Below are 21109 nucleotides of genomic sequence, written 5' to 3'. Positions count from 1 at the left end.
CGCATATTGAGGCACTGGCATGGATTCTGCAGGAACAGCCTCAGTGCCATGGGTGCCTCACTATTTACCAGCAATAGTAGTAGCATATTTCAACTGACCAGGCATATTCCTGTATAGCCTATGACTGGCTTTGGCTTTGTGCCAGTAAAATATATGTGAAGTGCTTGCTGGAGCTGTGGTATATCGTTAATTCTAACGTAGCGGACCAATATGCTACTACATAGTGTGTTTTACATACTGTTCTTTCAACTTTTTCCTATCAAATATACTGAACAACAAAAGAAACGCAAGTTTTGGTCGTTAATTTAGGCAAGAGTTCAGCGATCCTGTTGAGTTGTCAACTGAGATACACATTAAAATAAGTGAGTTGTAACCATTGGAGCGTGTGTTTGCTGGCAAACACGACCACGAGTGGTGTTGAGCACGTGTACAAAGTATCGGAGGTGCGGTACGTTTTGAGTGATATGGTAGTGGGAGCAACAAATGGGAGTGGCAATTCCCTTTGTTTATCCGGGGGCTATAAAAAGAAATGGTAAGATTCAAAAGTTACTGCATTACCACAATGCCTCGCCTTAACGATAATCTGAGAGAACGCGCCATTGGTATGCTTGATGCTGGTTTAACGGTTCGCAACGTTGCCAGACGTCTGCAAGTGCATGAGTCCACCATCAGTAGGCTGAGGACACGATTCCGTGACACAGGGACCACTCGGGACAGACCAAGATCCGGAAGACCACGTGTGACCACCCGTAATCAGGATCGCCATATTCGCTTGGCCAATCTCCGTGACCGTCAACTCAGTGCTCATGGACACAATTCAGTGTACTGCCACTGTAAATTTCACAGCTGGATATAAATATCTCATATGAAACCAATATTCATAATAAAACTCCCATATAAACCAATACCGAAACATACTTGCGTTAATTTTGTTGTTCAGTATATATTGGACTGTTAGCTAAGGAAGCACCCTGTTCAGCGTGGCGCTTTGGACCATGCATGTGGTGCCAAGGCACCCCGTGGCAAGAAGCCACGGCACCCGTGGCATCCTGTGGCATGAAACCATGAATCCAGGCCAGTGCCTCAATATGCACCCACTGTCTCTCCCTGGAAGAGTCATTCAAGAAAATGTTCAGTTTCTAGAAATGATGATGACGACAAATCTGCATAGTCTGTTGACACAGGGGACCACGTAAGATGAGTGACCCAGATGCAGTTATATTTGAATAAGGGGATCCATGTGTAGACTAGACCACAGCTCAGGCCACATATTTCTCGTGCCCGATCAGTTAAATCCAGTTGTTCCCATATTTATGTTATAGACTGTCATTAAATGTACTCATTTACACATTCGTGGTATGTGAACAGTACCTTTATTAAATAACTACATGTGCAACACACGTTGCCACTACAGAAACTAAGACTAAGACTAAGACTTGGGATGCTATGCTGGTTTGAATTTATTTTAAAAGCAATTAACACCATGCATGAAATTAAGTAGCCCTGTGTTAGCCCATCTCATGAGTATTTTTTAAGAACATCGAATGTTCAGAGCAAATTAAGATGATGTGACCAAACCCGAACAGCACACCTAAATTTTTGTCCGAACCCAGCCCAACCCATCGGGCCCCGTCAAGTTCAGTTCAGGTTGCAGCAGTCTAATCTGGATCACTTATCTCATGTGAAGCACAGATCCCCTAATTTCTGCACCTGGATCGTTTATCTTAAAAAGACATGTTCAAGTAAATAACTATAGGGTTTTTAACACAAAATTTTAATAAAACGGTCAGAATTGAGAATACAAATAACCATTTATGCAACATTTTACAGATTATTTCACAGAAAATGCCTTTTATTTTTTGGATCATGTATTGATTGGCACATGAATTAATTTATCGAGCCATTTTTATTTTTCTGTGTATATTATTAAATATGGCAGGTCCGGTCCTCTCCATATTATGGAACTCATAATCATTAGGAATTGTCTGAAAAGAGGAAGGAGTAAAGAAAAGCATTTGGAAGTACGGCGAGCAACTTATTTATGCAACAAGGCCAACGTTTTGGGGCCCACGTCATTGGTTTCCACGGTGGGCTGATCTGCTGCTGCTCTTCCGGTGGAGACGTGGCTCTGTGCTGCTGCCATATTGACGCTAGGTAGCTAACAAGCACACAACTTGGAGTCAGCTGTACATTCCCGTGTGAGAAGAAATCATCAAAGCAACGTACACGAGAGGCAGAAGATTGCTGTTCAATAGAAAGAAACGAAAATGGTGAGTGGTATTCAGAAACAGCAAGACATTTGATCGCCTTTCATCGTAATGGTCACAATATTGGTTAACCTGCCAGCTAGCCGGTAAGCTACGTTAAAGCTAGCGAGCTAGCTCTCCCAAAGCGACATTAGAGGAAAAGCAAACCTTGCTATCTCATTGCTAAAACGCACCAAATCATTTGTAGTTGCTAAATTAAAATAGACCAGTCGTTGTTTAATTTTCACAAAGTCTTGTTTTACTTGTAAAGGTGCCAGTGAAGGTGTAGATGGTGCTGACGTCCACTTCGTTAGCAGTGTAAGCTATCGTTAGTTTAGCTCCTGTCACTAGCCGGATCCGTGCTAACATTAGCTGCTGTCAGCTTGTTCATTGTCAAATAACATTGGACGAAGATGCCAAACAAGCAATATTACATAAATTGTATATTTAAAGGTCATTTTGATCGCTGCGGTTTCATGTATAGCTTGGACCCGTTAACGTATCCATGTCGAGTTCAGTTTCATTCCAGTCATGGGCTTTCACTTCTATCTTCATTGTCAACACGTCCTTCACTGCCCGTTTACCTGCAACGAATTATATTATTTTTTCTATAGGTATGATACATTCGAATGCTAACAGTTAGATCTTTATGACAGCATTAATGAATACGTGTGTAAACTTATCGCCACCTGTCGCTGGATTAGACCTTCACTCAAACAACATGTTAACAGCCTTTAAAATGCTGGTATTTTAAGTCTGGTTGTCATCATGCACTATGCAGCTCACATTAAACTTCATAAACATAAACGCGTTTAATCAGTCCCTTAAATATGTATTGACATTGTACAAGTCCTTCTACAATAGCTGGATCATATCCGCAAAACTTCGCATTGTGTATGTGTTTCTTGAATTTCGTGGACGAAATGATACCGGTTGTGTTTTTAGCTAATCGTGTTATTTAGTTTGTGCCAAATTTACGTTCACCCAGCCCATTTGAAAGCACAAAATATGTCAGAAATTATATTGCATTTATTATGTCATCCCCAGCGTTTCCTTTTTATCACTAGTAGCCTACTTCCTGTAATAACACTTTTCATGCTATGTTTTTACCAGTTTTAATGGATGTAATGGACTCATTCAGACAGTAATGCGGCATTGAGTATTTACTTAACAAACACGAAATATGTTTATATATTTTATCAGTACAGACTGTATTAATTAGTTATTCCATGTATAGAGCTCAAGAGAAAAGATAATCTTGATATTTTGTCTGGTTTGGTGAGGCATGATGTGTAAATTCAAAATTTATTTTTGTGTTCGGATAAAACTGTTTTTCAAACAATGAAATAAAAGTTGAAGTACATGTGAAATGAATGTATGTCAACATTCATTTCACACCCGGATCTTAAATAATGTGTATATTTACATCAGGCATGTCCAAAGTCCGGCCCGGGGGCCAATCATGGCCCGCGGTCAGATTTTATACGGCCCACAGCTTCAGTTTTAGAATGTGTTATTTATGGCCCGCTGGACTGTTGAACCGAGCACATGAATCATAAAAGGTTCAAAATGCAGTTTCTCCTTTCACCTCATGGTGGCAGCACCACTCTAACTCTATCTGGCTCTGTGACCTTACCATGAACCCTTTTCGCTAATTTCTAACCACGGCGCCTGTAAATAAAAAAACGGAAGTTGACAGTGAGGGCCGCCGCTTCCAGGAGAGATGGGAAGTACAATTTTTTTCACTGAAAATCGAGGCAATTATGTTTGCCTAATTTGTCAACAGACTGTTGCCTTGTTTAAGGAATTCAATGTAAAGAGACACTAGCAGATAAAACATGCTAACGCATATGACAAGCTAGCAGGGAGTTTGCGCTCCGAAAAAGTGAAGCAAATTCAAGCTGCTTTAAACTCACAACAGTGACTCTTCATGTGAACCTGAGTTCAGTGAATTCACCACCAAGGCAGGTTACCAAGTTGCCAGGTTAGTTGCCTCTAACTGCTGGTGTTGTGTACTTGTAGATGTGACACAAATATTACTTTCTGAATAATTTTGTGAAAGACAAGAGTAAGAGTTATATGTTTTCATCTGAAATGTTAACAGACTTTGCATTACTGAGTAATATATGAGTAACGATTACTCATATAAGTCATGTTTTAAATGAATGTGGGGTTAAGATTTTTATCAACTTCTTGGATGTTTAAGATACTCCACACAGTTTGATCTATGTTATCTGACTCCAGATGTGAAAGGAAGGCAGAATTGTTTTTTTTTTTTTAATTTGTTCACACCTGAGTGGCTCAGATTTGGTTACACTGCCATTTAAAAAAAATGATATTGTGACAATGAAAATAAACTTGCTGTAGAACAGTGCTTTTATGTGTAATTTTTACTGTTTAAAAAACGTCCGAAGGGACCACTGGCCCCTGGCAATCTCCACATTATCAGATCTGGCCCTCTTTAAAAAAAGTTTGGACACCCCTGATTTACATTAACTGAAAGAAAGTGCTTTGAATAGCATAGTGCAGTTAGACTTCTGCAGGTTAATAGCATAATGCAAATGTAAACAAAAAGTGGCAGGTCTGTTTATTCTGAAACTGTCTATGAAATTAAATCTAAATGTTGGAAAATTTTCTAGAAGCAAATAGGCAGCTATTAACCTTTTACAGGGGTTGGACAAAATAATGGAAACACCTTCACCTCAAGATGATAATGCCCCAATCCATACAGCTAGAAATTTTAAAGAATGGCATGAGGAACATTCTAATGAAGTTGAGCATCTCGTATGGCCGACACAGTCCCCAGACCTCAACATTATTGAGCATTTATGGTCAGTTTTAGAGATTCAAGTAAGACGTCGATTTCCACCGCCATCGTCTCTAAAAGAGTTGGAGGGTATTCTAACTGAAGAATGGCTTAAAATTCCTTTGGAAACAATTCACAAGTTGTATGAATCAATACCTCGGAGAATTGAGGCTGTAATTGCCGCAAAAGGCGGACCTACACCATATTAAATTATATTTTGTTGATTTTTTAAGGTGTTTCCATTATTTTGTCCAACCCCTGTACGTGCTCAATACAAGTTATCAAACTAACCAGAACTGTTAGTCCTCTTTCTCTGTTAACTGTATTCCACAATTAGCCTATACTGTAAGGCTAATAACAGTTTAATAATACAACTAACGAGGAAGAGTCCTTTATTGGCATAAAACACTGGAACATATAAATATGGATAAATTTGATTGCATTGTAGCCATTTTTCACTGCAGTGATACTGTTTTGCTTTTGCAACTACGTCCATAGTGTTAGTGGGGGATATTTCATTTATCTCCTCTTATCAGGGGAATGCCTGCCTTATTTGTGTAACTGAACCCTGCCACATGTATTTCATTACTTTTGTGGTAATGTGGTAATACTATGGATTTTGATAACATTTTTGTAGAAAAAATGGAAGACTGAGCTTGATTTACGCCAGTTCTTATGAATGGTATAGCGCTTTTCCACACATTTATGTGTCCAAAGCGCTTTACAAAGCCTCACATTCACCCATTCACGCACACATTCATACACCAGTAGGTGGCTGCTGTCATGCAAGGTGCTGCCAGTCCTGGGAGCAATTTAAGGTTCAGTGTCTTGCCCAAGGACACTTAAACATGTGGACATTCGGAGGCAGGATTCGAACTGCTGACCCTTCGATCATTACCAACTACCAACTGAGCCACAGCTGCCCGAATATTCAACTTGCTAATCTGCTTGATTCTGATTGGCTAACAGCTAACCAATGAGAGCTTGGCTTTTCAGCATCCTTTACTCTGCACAACAAGTAGAAGAGCTGGCGGAAACGAAAGTGAAACCTAACATGCTTTGAATGTCCAACTCCCAGCTTCTGTGCCTCTCTTGTATGGCGGACCTTACACCGAATTATCACAACTTCTAATCTGTATCCACTGGGCCTCCTCCATTGCTCTAAGGGCCCCCCCCAGGAATGCTGGGCGCCATGAATGTATCATATTTACCCCCCTTTTATGACGCCCCAACTTGCTGTATCCGAAAACTGTCACTGAGGAGATGATTTCTGTGGGCGTGGTCTCACCTGGGTGAGCTCATGATTAGTAATGAGTTCAGGCATTAATGTGTCACACTGACCAGCTTTTCCAATTGACCTGATTCTCATCTTATTTCTTTTCAGTGGCATTAGCAGACAGAAGAAGTAGCAATTCATTTTCAAATTCACTACATAACACAAACACTTATGGACCTAACATATTTCAAAAAATACAAGTAAAAACAGTTTTGTGTGCGGACCGTGCTGCCAACAGAAGTGAAAACTAAACTTATCACTCATTTCTCTTTTCTCTACCTGCTGAAGCTAAGCTTTTAAACCTTACCAGTGAAAACGCTGCAATATTAGTGTTACATTAGTGTTACCTCTGTCATCTCCATGTTTGTTATTACTGACTTTCTTCTTCTTCTTCTTCTCAAAAAACTTTACTCTTCTTTGTGGTATTTGTCCAGTATGGTTAATTCAGAGGGGCGCCCCCTGGTGGATTAATTGAGAAACGCTCACTCCAACACATTAAATGTCAGTAGCAGCACTTTTTTCCAGACTAATGACAACGACAATAAAGCACATTTACAAAAGGAACTAAGAACTGGAATGGGATTATTAAGTACTCGTATTGGTACTCGGTATCGGCAAGTACTCAAATGTAAGTACTCATACTCGGTCAGGAAAAAAGTGGTATCGGTGCATCCCTATTGAAGATGGAATCTTGTTGCTAATTTTTTCTTTATATGTGCAGGTGCTGTTGGCAGCGGCGGTGTGCACCAAGGCCGGCAAGGCCATCGTATCACGTCAGTTTGTGGAAATGACCCGGACACGTATTGAGGGTCTTCTGGCTGCTTTCCCGAAACTGATGAACACAGGGAAGCAGCATACCTTTGTGGAAACAGACAGTGTTCGCTATGTGTACCAGCCACTGGAGAAACTCTACATGGTCCTCATCACAACCAAGAACAGCAACATCTTGGAAGATCTGGAGACACTCAGACTCTTCTCTCGAGTGGTAAGAAGATCATGGAGTTGATTTTGTGGCGCTATCTGTACCTGCTGTATGATATAAAGCAGGGGTCACCAACCTTTTCTCTTCTGTGAGCTACTTTTACATAATGAAGTTGCCGGAGGGCTACTCTAATTTAGCAACATTTATTTATGAAGCTTATTTTCATACATATGCATGTTTTGTATAATACATTTAGCAGTAGCTCCGTGATTGTGTGAGTGGGGGTGATAGCGTCATTGTCCAAGCAGGAGTGAAAGTGAAACTAACTCGCTTTACTGTTCGTCTGACTCTCCATGTCGCGCACACACATAGGAGCAGTGAGCGACAGAATCTCAGTGCAGCAAAAAAGTTAATACATTAGCCAATTTGATTAATTGGTGAAACGCTATAATCGGGCTAACCTGGACTAGTTCTATTTTTTAGAACAGGCCTGCGGGCAACTTGCATGGTCCTTGCGAGTGACCTGGTGGCCAGGGGCACCATGTTGGTGACCCCTGATATAAAGAAATGATGACTAAAGACTTTGAGAAAGGTGTCATAATTATTCAAGTTTACTGGTCTGGTGGATCATTTTGTTGTAACTGCTGGCTGATGGTAGTTTCGTTAAACATTAGAGTCGTCTCTTCTACGCAACATACGCTGCGTCTCCCCGTACCATCATAGTGCATACTAACAGAATACTAAATCTACTGGGTATTTGGCTGTACAGTTTGGAAGCTTACAATTAATAGTAGTCCTACTGTTTTAATACACCTAGACAAGAGTGCAGGTTTGCTGTTGAATTAGCCATTTTTTAATCTCTGTAGAGGGGGTGTAGTGTGCATCAGATATCAACTGAGTGGGTAGCGAGCTTCAGAACTTCTCTCCTCTCTGAAGAAAAGCTTTCTTAGCAAAAAATTTTTTTTTATTGCTGGTCAGTGAGAAATGTAGTTCTGGATATCTAAATAAAGACACAGATAGTTCTGCTGATGTTGGCCTTGTTCTTTTGGCTATTGGCAGATAAATCATTTTTTCATCATTAATTTCACTGATGGCAGTGGCTGATGTTTATCTGTGTGCTGTCCATGTTTTCAGAATTTTTTTTATTGTTGAATTTGTCCTCATTTACAGGATAGTGGATAGAGATACAGATGAACATTTTTGATCCCCAAGGGGAAATTCAGCCTTAAAAATTTAGACAGCTTCATTTTTTATGATAAATTCTATTTTTGGAGGAAGAAATAACAAATAGAATAAAATTAATGAACAGAACATAACATTAAACTGACATTCGTCGGTTTATTATTGTTGTAATATATTGGTTTCAGTATGGCACAGTCAGTGCATTCTTAAAATAAATGTTCTAAAATAAATGTTTATCACTGACCATTGAACATGTTTTTTTTTTTTTTCTTGGCTGGTTTGGAGGGTATTTGAGGAAGTAAGAGTAAGTTATAGTCACGGTTACAAACTACTGTCCAATTATAGTGGTAGGATTTTGTGAGGGACAAGTAATATGCCTATGCAGTGGACCATTGTATATTTTAAAATTATGTAACATTAAGCTCACTTCTCTACAGCTTCTCTGTCAGTCCAAAGCGGCGTCTAATTAATTTTCTGTTACTTTTATTCTACTGATGATGCTATGTTGGCGACTTGGCAGCCTGTCAAATAAATAAAGAAAAAGGCAGTTGAAGGTAAGATCTTGAAATGATTTGTTTTGGTTGACTAACGGTCTAAAATCCATCAGGATTTATTTAATGAAAGTAAGGTAACAGTACAAAGAAGAGCATCAGACTCTCTGATAATGAGCTACACTGAAATGATGTGAGGCATCTTTCTCTGAAAATTAGACTCTGGCAGTTTCTCCATCATCAACTTGTAATTAGTCCAGCAATGTTACCAGGCCCTGTCTATTCATGTAACATGTATCATGTAAACAACATATGGAAGATTTTGTTGTTTATGTACTGAAAGTGAAATTTTAAGTTTTGAGTGATTCAGGGCATCAACAAATGCTGCTACATGCTCAATTTCTGAATTACTAGCACTAAGAAGGTGAATCTGTATTTTCTTTAAAGAACTTGACATGTTTACTGTCTAAAGTCATGAAAAGAAATCTTAATCAAAAAGGCTGAAAAAGTCTCTGATTGAATATCAGTGTATTAATCCTCATCAGCTGCCGTTTGTTTGTAAACATAGTTGTCAGAGGTAGTGAGACAACCGATCGCATGCAGCGTGATCTATCATTGTCAACTGTCAAGCGTCTCTGCTTCTTATTTTCACAGTCCTCACTTCACTGGGAATCTTAATTTTGTCAAGATTCTGATTTATCTGATGAAAATTTCTCCCTCCTGTCTTTTCAGATCCCAGAATATTGCCGTGTGCTGGAGGAGAGTGAAATATCTGAACACTGTTTCGACCTGATTTTTGCCTTCGATGAAATTGTAGCTCTAGGCTACAGAGAGAACGTCAACCTGGCTCAGATTCGCACTTTCACAGAGATGGATTCCCATGAGGAGAAGGTTTTCCGTGCTGTCAGAGAGGTAAGGTCTTCATATTCATCTGTCTGGTTCACTGAATGGAATCAAATTTGACGTAAGGCTTTGAGGGAAATGGGCTAGAACAGAAGGGATATCAAACTATTGATGCCACAAAGAAACAGTATCAGTGAACACCTGCACAGTCTGAAATGTTTGCTGTAATGAATGGAAATATTAGTGATAAATGCATGCAGTAAACACAGATCTGACTTAATTTTATGATTAGCCTTAAACTCTGCAGCTCTGCACTAAACAATACACTTATATGCTCTTGGTCACATGTAATACAAATTCGCAATTTTCAATTTAAACATTAATTTTAATTGTACTGCAGGTACAGTTTACAGCATTATACACTATATTGCCAAAAGTATTCGCTCACCCATCCAAATAATCAGAATCAGGTGTTCTAATCACTTCCATGGCCACAGGTGTATAAAATCAAGTACCTAGGCATGAAGACTGCTTTTACAAACATTTGTGAAAGAATGGGTCGCTCTCAGGAGCTCAGTGAATTCCAGCATGGAACTGTGATAGGATGCCACTTGTGCAACAAATCCAGTTGTGAAATATCCTCGCTCCTAAATATTCCACAGTCAACTGTCAGCTGTATTATAAGAAAGGGGAAGTTTTGGGAACGACAGCAACTCAGCCACGAAGTGGTAGGCCACGTAAACTGACGGAGCGGGGTCAGCAGATGCTGAGGCGCATAGTGCGAAGAGGTCGCCAACTTTCTGCAGAGTCAATCGCTACAGGCCTCCAAACTTCATGTGGCCTTCAGATTAGCTCAAGAACAGTGCACAGAGAGCTTCATGGAATGGGTTTCCATGGCTGAGCAGCTGCATCCAAGCCATACATCACCAAGTGCAATGCAAAGCGCCGGATGCAGTGGTGTAAAGCACGCCGCCACTGGACTCTAGAACAGTGGATGCGCGTTCTCTGGAGTGACCAATCGCGCTTCTCCATCTGGCAATCTGATGGACAAGTCTGGGTTTGGCGGTTGCCAGGAGAACAATACTTGTTGGACCGCATTGTGCCAAGTGTAAAGTTTGGTGGAGGGGGGATTATGGTGTGGGGTTGTTTTTCAGGAGCTGGGCTTGGCCCCTTAGTTCCAGTGAAAGGAACTGTGAATGCTTCAGCATACCAAGACATTTTGGACAATTCCATGCTCCCAACTCTGTGGGAACAGTTTGGAGCTGGCCCCTTCCTCTTCCAACATGACTGTGCACCAGTGCACAAAGCAAGGTCCATAAAGACGTGGATGAACTTGACTGGCCTGCACAGAGTCCTGACCTCAACCCGATAGAACGCCTTTGGGATGAATTAAAGCGGAGACTGAGAGCCAGGCCTTCTTGTCCAACATCAGTGTGTGACCTCACAGATGCGCTTCTGGAAGAATGGTCAAAAATTCCCATGAACACACTCCTAAACCTTGTGGACAGCCTTCCCAGAAGAGTTGAAGCTGTTATAGCTACAAAGGGTGGACCCACGTCATATTGAACCCCATAGACTAGGAATGGGATGGCACTGAAATTCATATGCGAGTCAAGGCAGGTGAGCAAATACTTTTGGCAATATAGTGTATATCTGAGAATCTCTTTCATATTGTTTCAGAATTAACTCAAGTTACTGAAGTATCTCTCACTGAATCAGTCCTTAATTGAAAGAAAGTCTGATTGAATTGGGCTGTTGTAAATTGTAGTTGTATGGATTTGAGAAATCCATGCCAATATCAGGTCTGACTATTTTGTAATTAAAGTGAATTTATTGAGCGCATTTTAGCACAGTGTAGTCAGACTACAACACTGTACAAACTTTCACATGTGTAGATAAAAAGTTAGTCAACATGAATAAAAACCAGTCAGACATATACTGATAATATCCATACGGTAGAAATGCACATCTAATTTATAACTCTGACCAGTTTCATAGTGTTGAACAACAGCTAAAAAAAACTGTAACCTTTTGATTTTTGTCTTGACTGAGGGCCATCTAAAAGAGCTGTGTTTTTAAACCTCAGAGGCCAATGAACTGAATGCTGGAGAATAAGATGAGTTGCATAGACTGTGAAGAGCCTTGAATGCAATAAACAAGGTCGTAAATTGAATTCTGAAATACGCTGGAAGCCAGTGAAGAGATGATTAGACCTGAACATCGACATCCATGCCACCATGTTTTGTACCACCTGCACGTGTTTTTTTAAGAGGACTGAGGAAGACCTAAATAGAGAGTTGCAGTAATCTAGCAGAGAAGTGATGAAAGCATGGATTACTGTTGATATATCATGGTGAGACAGGATTGGAAGTTTTGAGAGTTCTTAACTGGCAACAGCTATTGTTAACAGCAGAACTGATTGGTTTATCCAAATGGAATTGAAGTAAACATCCAGTTTTTTTTTTTTTTTTTGTATGTGATTTCACACACTGGCCAGAACATGGTCATTCTCTTTGTGTATTATTATCATCAACACAACTACAACAGCATTGAATGGAAGAAGAATAGGTCCATATTATTACTGTTACAGGAACAATGAAAGTCAGTTTAGCAGTGCAATTCTGTTTAGCAGCAGATTCTTAAGGTGAAGATGCACCAACCTGACTGCCGATCGTCACCAGAAAAGGTAGCCTGACTATCAGTCGCCTCATGTCTTCCTGACACAATCAGAAAAGTTTGAAGAACACACCAAATGGACTACCGACTTCAGAGTACATTCTGCACTTGCGCGAGATGTAGAACTGGAAAATGACAGAACATCTCTCTAAACACAGAGCTCACTGTCGTCAGTCATTGTTGTCAGCAGAGAGTGTTGAGTAGTCAAGAAGGGTTGTTGTCATACTTGTTGATTGGATAGCTAATAATAAGAAGATACTGGCGTTGTCAGCTCCTGGGCTGCTTCTTGTGGAAGAAGAAAGATGTCGCAGGCAAAAACTAAGGAGAAATCGCACTATGCTAACGATGCTAACAGTGTTCACTTAATGGAATGTATGAGGTCCATTGGCAACACTGACAGGTGCTCATTCAGATATGATGTGAGCAGTGAATGGTCTATTGTAGAAGACAATAATAGTGTGAAGTACCTTGGCATAGCTGTATTAACATGTATACTTCTTGTTCACTGATTGACTAGTTAAGGGCTATCCTTCCACCAATCAGATTAGTCTGACTGAACAATGGGTAGTGGCCGATTACACATGTTGAATCATCTGAAAAGACTTGCGACGGCATTGACAACAACCGATCGCATGGAACACACCAACCAGACTCATGTCACCGACCTCACCAGACTGCCTGATGACATCTGACCGCTGAGAATCGGTTTGGTGTGTCTTCACCTTTAAGTGCAAGAAGAAAGATTGCATATGAAAACTCACTTGAAACTATTCTAAAAATATATACCCAAAATACACAAAAAATACAAAGAAATACTGAAGACAAACAAAAGGCCAAATCACAGAGAGAGGAGAAATATATGCAAAATAAAAAGGATATATACAAGGTAAAATTAAAAACAAGGTGCATAAGTAATGAGTTCTGCACTGAGGGAGGGTGAGTATTGCATTAAATTGACCTTGTAATCAACAGACCCAGGAAAGGGAGGCCAAGGCAGAGATGAGGAGGAAGGCCAAGGAGCTACAGCAGGCTCGGAGGGATGCTGAGCGCTCTGGAAAGAAAGCACCTGCCTTTGGGGGCTTTGGCAGTGCCGGTATGACCAGTGTCTCCTCAGGGTCCATAATCACAGACACCATCGTCGAGCCTGAGAAGCCTAAGATCACACCAGCTCCTGTCAGGTACAGGAACACTTAGAACAATGTGTAATGTTGTTATCTCAGTATAATGAACCCATGTAGTATTGAATATGTATAAGATATGTTGATAAAGCATGATGTTTTTTTTTGTTTTGTTTTTGTTTATTTCTCTTGTAGACCAAGTGGGCCCAGTAAGGCTCTGAAACTGGGTGCTAAAGGGAAAGAAGTGGACAACTTTGTTGACAAGCTTAAGTCTGAGGGTGAAACCATTATGCCTGCCTCAGGAAAGAGAGGCTCAGATGTATCTAAAGCTCTGCCACCACCAGTCAATGTGGAGAGGTACAGTTGCATCACACTTTGCATAATTATGACCTGATGTACAAATACTTGGTATATAGTAGGCCTGTAATGGTACACATACCGAACCGTTTCAGTATACACCTGTTCGGTTCGGTCCACAGCTGTACCAAAACGGCACAATATGTTGAGAAAAAGAAAAAGGAACGAAAGATGTCAGTCAATGCGGAACTTTAAATCGGCACAAGTTCCACACAGACATATTGAAGGAGTGCACATTGACTCGAAATATGAAATAGCAGCTGCCATAAGGTAAAAAAAACAAACAAAAAAAACAACAAATACGATGTCAACCTGGAAAGAAGAAATTGAAGACCCTCCTCCATCATTACAGTCCTGTTTGGGATCACTTTGGGCTCAGGTGAAAGACAACAACGGGGAAAGAGATATTGATAAGATGCACGCTGTTTACCGCCTATACACAGTAGTTCTCGAACACTTACACTTACTCTGTCTGTTTGTCTCCCACACACACGCTGTATAATAGAGGAATAGAACCCCGGGAGTGGCACGTTGTAAGTATGTAAAGTTTCACTTTAGTTTCATGCCAGCGTTAGTTATGAACCCCACGTGTATAAATACAGGAATACATCACACACTACACCAGAGGTGCCCAACCCTGGTCCTCGAGAGCTACTATCCTGCATGTTTTAGATGTATCCCTCTTCCAACACACCTGATTCAAGTGATCAGCCTATCATCAAGCTCTGTAGAAGCCTGATAATGACCGTCAGGTGTGTTGGAAGACGGATACATCAAAAACATGCAGGATAGTAGGTCTCGAGGGCCAGGGTTGGACACCCCTCTATTACACACTAGGAGCAGTGGGCTGCCATGTCAGGCCCCCTGGGAGCAAATGGAGGGTTGAGTGCCTTGCTCAATGGCAAATCAGTCAACCATATCTCTGCTGGTCCAGTGAATCGAGAATAGATATGTTAAATGCAGCATATGGATTTAAGAGGGGGTGCGATTAGACATCAGCACATTTGAATTGACATGCTCTTTTTCAAGACATGCTTGATGAGGGAAAGAAAAAAAACCACTCACCTGGCTGAAGTCGTTACTCACTTTTTCAAATGTAAGAATTAAATCTTTGACCAATTCTTAAGGGGCTTTAAAACAATGAATTCATTACATGTGTTTTTCCTTCTATGAGTGTATTTTAGTAAATAGTGCATTTTATTGATCACATTTCTTAAACAGTGGGATCATATAACTTATGCTGATGTGGCAACGGGGGAGAAGCACACAAATGTCACTTCTGGTTTTAGACGAATGGGAAGCATCAGTCAATGAATTAAGAAGCCGCTCATTTCCACATGTAGCAGACATTCACTACTAATTCACTGATGTTTAAAATCTTAATTGAGATTCTCTAATGCTGTTGCGACAGATTTAGCCTCAGTCTTGGATTTACATCCCACACCTGTTTTAATTGATTTGACCTGGTCAGTGCCTATGCATTCTAGCATTAGCTTATTTGCTGACCTGAGACTTTTAGGAAATCACACTAATATTAGTGCACAACTTTGACTGTCTTCTGGGTGACTGCACTGATTTGTCCATTTCTTCATCAGTGTGCATCTGCGTGTGGAGGAGAAGATCTCGCTGACTTGTGGTCGTGATGGTGGCCTACAGAACATGGAGGTGCTGGGCATGGTGACGCTCAGAGTCACAGACGACAAAAACGGACGCATTCGCCTCGTCATCAACAATAATGACAACAAAGGACTCCAACTTCAAGTAAGTCAAATATTCATTATTATAATGTTTGATTCCAGTCTTTTTTTAAATTTTGTTTTGTTTGTTTGTATATTCTTTAAGTATTTTAACCATATATTCCTAGATGTTTGATAGACTCGGGTCATAATTTACTCTGACCATTTTGTACATCTCTTATAAAACATTGTCATTTCAGACCTTATATTTGTTGAGATACGCTTCCTGAAAATGATTAGTATTTGTTGCAGTAAAACATTTTGACATTAAAATTTTGATCCTTATTGTTAGTGTCGTGTAACAGCATTAGCTCACATGACAGCCATATTTGTGTCTTTCTTCTAAGACGCATCCCAATGTGGACAAGAAGTTGTTCACAGCTGAGTCGGTCATTGGCCTGAAGAACCCAGAGAAGTCGTTCCCTCTCAACAATGATGTTGGTGTACTGAAGTGGAGACTACAGACTACAGACGAATCTCTTATACCTCTAACCAGTAAGTCAGATTCATGCTGTAAAAGCATTTGTATCTTTTTGCAGACATGTTTCCTCCATTTGATGCCTGTCTCATCTGTTCTGCAGTAAACTGTTGGCCTTCAGAGAGTGGTAGTGGCTGCGATGTCAATATTGAATATGAGCTGCAGGAGGAGAGCCTTGAGCTCAACGATGTGGTCATTAGCATCCCTGTACCGTAAGTACATTCGCCAAATAAATGGATGAGCTTTAAATGAGTTTGCTGTAAATTGTTGACGTACTAAAAGCAAGAAATAACAGTTTGTGGAACCCAGTGTTTAAAAAGACGAGTTAAATCACAGTTCTGTTAGATTGTGTTGTTTGTGTATTAGGCCAGTCATATCATTGAGTAGTGTTCATTTGCTAAAGAGAATATTGGGAAATATCCTGTTTGGTCATTCCAGTTAACATAGTTTGATGCTCACACTTTTAATTTCCATTTATTCATCAACTGAACAACTGATGGATACCAAACAATGAGTGAGTCACTGAAAATTTTTTTAACTTCATTAACTCTACTTTTTTTGGTGATGGGAATATGGTTTTAAGGACATTTAGGAAGAAGACATAACATACTTGTTGTAAAATGCCACTCTTTGTCAGGTCTGAGATTGTACTGTGTTAAAGCAAATGAAAGCACTGACAGTTTTTGTTTCTAAGGACTCTGCATATTTTAAGTAACATACAACCACACAAAAATCCATACCTAAAACCTGACTTGAACGCAGAGATGCTCTCACACCCCCCTAGGGGCCGGGATGCAGATAAGGGAGAACAGTTCTTCACTACGCCAAGGATACAAAAGCTCATAACGGCACATATCAGTCATGGGTTCAATGGCAACAGCACAGGGATTTGGGTGTATAAAACAACCAGGGAAGAAAACCCATATAAATTCAAATGCAGTCAAATTAAGTATAGTAAGTATGGAGTATTTCAAGTCAGTAGTGCAGGATTTGCTGAAGTAATGGAATCTTTTACAAGGTTTTATTACAAGGTGTTGAAGTCCTTAAGAACTGGCTTTATGCATTATGTGTGTGTTTGTTGCAGATCTGGTGTGGGAGCTCCTGTGATTGGTGATCTCGACGGAGAATATAAACACGACAGCCGGCGAAACATCCTTGAGTGGTGCCTACCAGTCATCGATGCCAACAACAAGACTGGCAGCCTGGAGTTCAGCATCGCTGGACAGCCCAATGATTTCTTCCCAATCAGTGTGTCCTTTGTGTCCAAGCGCAACTACTGTGACATCCAGGTGAGTTAACTGGGTTTTCATTACTGCTCCATCTAACTCGGAAACCAGTGTAGTGAGTTTTTTTGGGTATTAGTATGTATATAACATCTTCCCAGCTCATTTAAGTCTGATGGGGCTTTAACACACCTTCAGCTTGGGCTGTTTTTTTAGCTCACCTTTTTTAGCTACTCCAATGAAACTACTGGTTGGATTCATTAACATTTTATGTTGTTTCCTTGGGACAATGTCTGCAAAGTTTGTTCACAGTTTTGAGAAATTAGCATTTCTTTTTTTTTTTTTTTTTTTTTTTACGAATTTTTAAAATAAATTGACCTTGACGTATAATGGCCATATTTTGATTGCTTATAACATGGAAATGGTTAGAGTTATCAATATAGTTACTATTGAGCAGTGATAGGAAGTCTTATATGAACTTCGATTGAATTTGTTGAGTTATCCCCCAGTGAAAGTACCACTCACTTCTATTGGGAGATTGATCTCCTGCATCAAGACCACAGGACTCTTAACACAGTGGCAGAACCTGACAACCTTGCAAATTCAAGTTGTCATTGATTCTTGATAGAACATGCTGGTTAGATATAGGACCATTGGTCCCATTGTCTGTATTTGTAAAGGAATTAATTTGACACCATGGCATGTCATTTTGCCCAGGTGGGTAAAATGAAGTTGTCAAGGCCAATCAGACAGTATTGAGACCAAAATTATTCTATGACCTTGTATACACCATTTGTTGTGTGAAGTCACACATCACATTGTGCCCTCATAATTTCTCAGTGGCTCCCATGGTTCACTTCAAACTCTAAGAAATCATGAATGCAGCTGCCCTACTGTAAACACTTGTCCATATAATGTTGACTTCACTTTGACATTCAAATTACTAAAACACAAGAGAATACAGGGGAAAACAATGACTTTTCAAGACATGTAATTCCTGTTACAAATACAGAAAAATTTGGCTTCACAAAGAAAATATTTTTGAGCTCACACATGATCTTCATTTTGCCTGAAGGCCATGAGAATAAATGGATACAACAAAAGAAACAAAAACAAAAAAAAAAGAAAACATTTGTCAGGTTAGGTTTATTTTGAACAAACAGTGCAAATTTGTAGACCTATAGTGTCCTATATTCACCCCTGAGACAGTTGGATGTACTGAACATTACCTACACTCTCACAGGAATAATTGTATGGGCAGTATCAGTTATCTTAGCTATAAACTATGAAACATCTCTTACATTGTTAAAGTAGGAGTGGATAGAAAAATAACAAGTACATTTTGTGCTTTAGGAACAGTGTTTCAATTTGTTCCACTTGCGCTGTGTTAACATTTATACTTGCAACCCATCACTGTTTGCCTCAGTATGTTGGAAAGTTTGATCTCTTTTGCTTCTGGTCCGCCACTCATTCTCCATTTCATTGTTCAACCAAAAATTTCCCTGTGCAGCTGATGTGAAGACTGGCTCTTTGGTGTCATTTTCACTCTTCATAGTGTGGCTGACTCAAATGGCAGATGCTGAGCCTGACATGTTACGATGGTTTGCTTCATTCATGTTTGGGAAATTTGTTGCCATGTTACTATTATTGTCACACATGGCTACTGTGTATTCTCTGCCTTAAAGAAATGATTAAACATTTCTGTTCTGTTGTTGATTCAGACCAGTTCATGTCCCATCACACCCTTGCTGTAGAAACTGTTAAATCGGTATAGACTTATGCTGTGTAATATTCTGCATGTCAGTAATCTCTTGTCCTTTTCTCCTGTTGTCCAAGGTTACCAAAGTGACTCACGTAGATGGTGACAGCTCCATAAGATTCTCCACAGAAACCTCCTTTGTTGTCGACAAATACGAAATCCTGTAAAAAGAAAAAAAAAACAAAAACAAAAAAAAAAAACAAAATTGAAAAAATCACCAACAAAAAAAGTCCAAATCTATGCTACAGAGAAAGATTGAAGAATTCTTGCCTGCCCACCTTGTATACTATGTCAGAGACTGTGTACATCAACAGGACTACGTGAGCCCTCTGGGAAAGCCTCTTGCTGTGGTGGAGCAGAGCAGCGGTGGTGTATTTATATGTTTGTATAAGAGAGGATCATCTATATATAGAGTTAATTGAACAGGAAAATCAACCGACAAACATACACACAAAAGAAGTTTAAAAACTACACTGATGCTGTTGTGTTCGCCAAGCAGAACTGTAAAGAGGACCTGAGACCAAGTAGAGGATGACTGGGGGGGCAGGAGAGGCCAGTGGCCATGTCATCGCCAGTCCGTCGGTAAAACCCCAGAGCAGAGGCTTAGAGGGAGGACAGGACAGGGAGCTGAGCCCAGCTTGGGAGTGCTGGTAGTTTAGTCTCCCTGAGACTCATCCATCCTCCACAACCTGTACCTGCCTTCTTCACATTAAGCTACTTTGCTGTGGTTCATTGATTAACAGCTTTTCAATGGGGTCCTGCTTTCTTTTTTTTCTGATTTTCCTACCATAATAATTACATAATTGTAGCTGGTTCAGTCACTACAAACCTGTCACTCTTTAATCGTTGAACTATGTGATTTGCTCTTATTGATATCACACGGATTATATTTTTTTTCTCCTTGTAGAGGTAGCAGGTGGCTGAAAAGCAGACTCTGCCTCTGTGCTGAATATACTGTCTGTATTTTTTGCAGTTATCAGCTATACTGTTAAGAAAACAACCTTTCCTTTTTGATATTTTTTACTGTTCGTTGTATAATTTGTCATTGTTCACTGCTAATCTGGACATGAAATTTGAAGTGCGGGACTTTGTAAGGGATAATCAGATGCAGGGCATCAGTAAATGCATAAATTCATTTGATTTTGGCATCTGTTAAATTTTCCTCTGATCTTTTTTCTGGTAACACCATTACAGCCACTCCTCAATTTTTTTTGGGACATTCTGGTCCATCAAGTCCAACGATGAGCCCTCAGAGTAAAAGAAGTACTTTGAATGCAGCCCAGAAACAACATCCCAAGATCCTTAATCTAACATCCCACAGATGTGAGATGTGTTGGCACGATGGTAGAAATGCTACAGAGACTGAACCCACTCTCACTTGACATCCTCAAAGCAAGAGGTTGAGCTGAGTGACTGGAGCCTTCACCGAGCTTTGCTGCTCATCCACCCAGTCATCCTTTACTTACATCCTTATCAGCATGATTCAGGATGGTGTTTTGTTTATTTTTTTTTATTTTTATTTTTTTTTCATTTATACTCCCCAAATTTCAATTTAGAAGTGGATATGGGGTTAAAAATGACTAGATTGAACGTTTTTAATTAAATTACCGAAGGGGAATCTTAACATTCCAGTGTACAATTAGAAAAAAAAAGAATCTTTAATGGAATAAAATGTATTATTGAGAATGTTTGTCTGACTTGTGGTTTTGTGTTCATATGATAAATTAGTAGCAAGAATGTGTGTTGAATGGCTGTTTCTAGATCTGTTGGTCTGTCTGTTATTAAAAGATGTATTTTAACTCTCAAAGACCTACACAGCCAAACAAAAGCATATTTTGACTCACCGTTTTAATCCTATCAAGACGTAAATAATTCAGGTTCTCTGCTCTTCATGGACATCAGATAGGATTCATTTGTATATTCAGTGGTTCCGTAGCGAACTTTGAAACACCATTATCTTCTCCAACACTGATTCGCCAGTAAAACTCATGGAGTT

At 39.8% G+C, this 21109-nt stretch overlaps 1 protein-coding gene across 1 annotated transcript; it reads left to right on the top strand.

Annotated features, from left to right (window-relative positions):
• The first annotated feature begins 2117 nt into the window (after nt 1–2117).
• Nucleotides 2118–20795, top strand: arcn1b (archain 1b). The gene is made up of 10 exons (XM_030152068.1): nt 2118–2270; nt 7050–7313; nt 9656–9835; nt 13415–13620; nt 13756–13917; nt 15513–15678; nt 16001–16148; nt 16235–16343; nt 17216–17420; nt 19191–20795. Exons 1-10 carry the CDS (start codon nt 2268–2270, stop codon nt 19278–19280), a joined length of 1533 nt encoding a protein of 510 aa, XP_030007928.1. The 5' UTR covers nt 2118–2267; the 3' UTR covers nt 19281–20795.
• Nucleotides 20796–21109: the final 314 nt, after the last annotated feature.

The sequence above is a fragment of the Sphaeramia orbicularis genome, chromosome 13 (assembly GCF_902148855.1).
Source record: "Sphaeramia orbicularis chromosome 13, fSphaOr1.1, whole genome shotgun sequence".
NCBI classification, from domain to species: Eukaryota; Metazoa; Chordata; class Actinopteri; order Kurtiformes; family Apogonidae; genus Sphaeramia; species Sphaeramia orbicularis.
The sequence above is the reverse complement of the archived record's forward strand: the minus strand, read 5'-3'. Positions and strand labels throughout refer to the sequence as shown.